This window comes from Corapipo altera, unplaced genomic scaffold (genome assembly GCF_003945725.1).
Source record: "Corapipo altera isolate COAL_440 unplaced genomic scaffold, ASM394572v1 59837, whole genome shotgun sequence".
NCBI classification, from domain to species: Eukaryota; Metazoa; Chordata; class Aves; order Passeriformes; family Pipridae; genus Corapipo; species Corapipo altera.
The window spans coordinates 1-2841 of NW_020888497.1; the positions used below are offsets into that span (position 1 = coordinate 1).

The following is a 2841-nucleotide window of genomic DNA, read 5'->3' on the forward strand; positions in this document are numbered from 1 at the left end:
CTCCTCTGCCCCAAAAATCCGGATGGATGAGTGGGAGAATTCATTTGTATCCCAAAATCAACCCCCCCCAGGAAGGGCTGCCCCCCCACCAGGGCCACCCCAAGGCCAGGGCATGGGGGGTGTCCCACATCCCTGGGACGACCCTTGGGGGGTTTAGGGGCTCCTCTGCCCCAAAAATCTAGATGGATGAATGGAAGAACTCGTTTGTATCCCAAAATCCAACCCCCCAAGGCCAGGGCATGGGGGGGGCTCCCTGGGATCAACCTCGGGGGGTTTAAGGGCTCCTCTCCACCCTCACCAAAATCCAGATGGATGAGTGGGAGAATTTGCTTTATTCCCCCAAATCCACCCCCCTCAGCGAGGCCACGGCCCCCCAGCAGCACCCCCGGGGTGGGAAGGGGGGCTTTGGGTGGTCACAGGTTGATGCCCATGAGGTTGACGGGGCGCCCTCCGTAGCGTTTGGAGATGTCGGCCTCGATCTGCAACACACACCGGGGGGCTCAGGGCGGGCAGGGGGCAAACAGGGGGGTCCTGAGGGGGTCCCCCCACCTCCCTCACCAGCTTCTGCAGCTCCTTGGTCTTCTCCAGCAGCCGGTCGAGCTTGGGCTCCAGAGATCCCTGCTCTGCCAGGGCCTCCCGGCGCTTCTGGGCCATCACCTCCTTCTTGGCCAGGAGCAGCTCCGCCTGCTTCAGCTTCTGCCTCAGCAGCTCTGACACCCTCTCCACGTACCTGAGGGCACAGCCAGCCCTCAGCCCCCACAGACAGCCTGGGGGGACCCCCAGCCCCCCCCGGACACCCCAGGGACACCCCCAGCCCAGGACACCTCCAGTCACCCCAGTGCCATCCTCACCCTGGGACAGCTCCGGATCCACCCCAGTGCCATCCTCACCCCAGGACACCTCTGGATCCACCCCAGTGCCATCCTCACCCCAGGACAGCTCTACCTCCTGCTCTACATCCATCCCAGGTGCCATCCCTGTCCTGGGACACCTCCAGATCTGCCCCAAATGCCACCCCCCAGCTCAGGACACCTCCAGAGCCACACCACGTGCCACCCCCAATCCTGGGACACCTCCAGAACCATCCCAGGTGCCATCGTCACCTTGGGACACTTCCAGATCCAGCCTGGGTGCCATCCCCATCCTGGGACACCCCCACCTCCTCCTCCAGAGCCACACCATGTGCCACCCCCAGTCCAGGACACCTCCAGATCCTCCCCAGGTGCCATCCCCATCCTGGGACACCTCCAGATCAAACCTGGGTGCCATCCCCATCTCAGGGCACCTCCAGAGCCACTCCAGTGCCATCCTCACCTCAGGACACCTCCCCCTCCTCCTCCAACCCTGTCCCCACCCCCGGGACCCCTCCCCAGCCGTGTTGGCACCTGGGTGAGGCGAGGATCATGCAGAGGTGCTGGACACTGCGGGAGCAGAGCTGTGCCAGCAGAGCCCGGGCCGTGCCCAGCAGGGAGCCCACGTGGGCACTGGTCTGGCCCTGCAGCAGGGCCGGGGCCAGCTGGAGCTGGCTCATGGCCACGATGTCGGCCTCGTCCTCCATCTCCACCAGGCGCTGTGCCAGGAACAGCTCCAGCTGCGGGAACGGGATGGCTGCGGGTCCGGCCCTGCTGCAGCCCACCCCACATGCCCCATCCCACCCCACATCCACCTCCCTGTGCCCCATCCCACCCCATGCCCACCTCCCTGTGCCCCCCATCTCACCCTACACCCACCTGCATATTCCCCCCATCCCACCCCACACCCATCTCCCTGTGCCCCATCCCAAACCACATTGACCTCCAGTGCCCCATCCCACCCCATCCCACCTCCATGAGCTCCATCCCTGTCCCTGACTTCACTGCCATCCCACACTCATCTCCAGGTGCTCCATCCCACCCCTTCCCACTTCCCTGTGCCCCATCCCACCCCTTCCCACCTCCATGAGCTCATCAATGAACTGGTTCCGTGTCTCAGGGTTTTCCAGCACTGTCAGGGCATCGGAGCCACGGGCAACCCCCTCCTCGGGCACTGGGGGGTGAGGAGGGGCTGGGATGGGACCCCCATGGCTCTCTTTGGTCCCAATCCCCCCATCCTGGCTCAGCACCACCCCACGGGGGGCTCAGGACCCGCCCTGTCCCTGCCCACCCAGCACCCAAAGGTCCCCACCCAGCACCATGTCCTGCCCTCTGCTCCATCCCCAAATCCCTCTGGGCACTCCCAGGGGGATGAGGGGGGCAGGGAAAGGACCCCCCATCCCAGCTCAGCATCACCCCATGGCACTGCCAGGGGGCTCAGGACTCGCCCTGTCCCTGCCCACCCAGCACCCAAAGGTCCCTGCACAGCACCATGTCCTGCCCTCTGCTCCATCCCCAAATCCCTCTGGGCACTCCCAGGGGCACAGGGTGTGGGGGGCACTGCCTGTCCCCTGTGGGACCCCCCCAAGCCCTGCTCACCCTCAGCACCAGCCTCCAGCACCGTGATCTGCAGCTCCTCAGCCCCTCCGGCCCCCCAGTCGATGCCACCCTCCTGCTGGGACACAAAGGTGACATCGGGGTGGGGGGGACCAGGACACCCCCCAGGACACCCCCCAGGACACCCCCCAGGGCCCTGGGGCAGGGCCTGATCCTGGGGGGAACAGCCAGGGGGGGTCACATGGCTGGGGACTGGGATGCTGTGACCCCCCCCCACGGCTGTTTAGGGGGGTTTGGGGGCTGTTTTAGGGGTGTTGGGGTTGTTTTGGTGGGTGGGAGCTCTTTTGGGGAGAAAGGGGCTGTTTGGGACAATTTAGGGGCTGTTAAGGAGGGTTTGGGGGGGTGCTTTGGGTGGGTTGGGGGCTGTTTTGGG

The 2841-nt window shown here is 65.5% G+C and overlaps 1 protein-coding gene across 1 annotated transcript; it reads right to left on the minus strand.

Moving 5' to 3' along the window:
- Nucleotides 1-313: 313 nt before the first annotated feature.
- On the minus strand, nt 314-2687 carry LOC113941982 (CDK5 regulatory subunit-associated protein 3-like; the record flags this gene model as incomplete). The annotated part of the gene is made up of 5 exons (XM_027633115.1): nt 314-479; nt 559-730; nt 1386-1591; nt 1934-2025; nt 2451-2687. Coding segments are annotated over 5 exons (773 nt in total), but the record flags the coding sequence as incomplete, so codon positions are not given.
- Nucleotides 2688-2841: the final 154 nt, after the last annotated feature.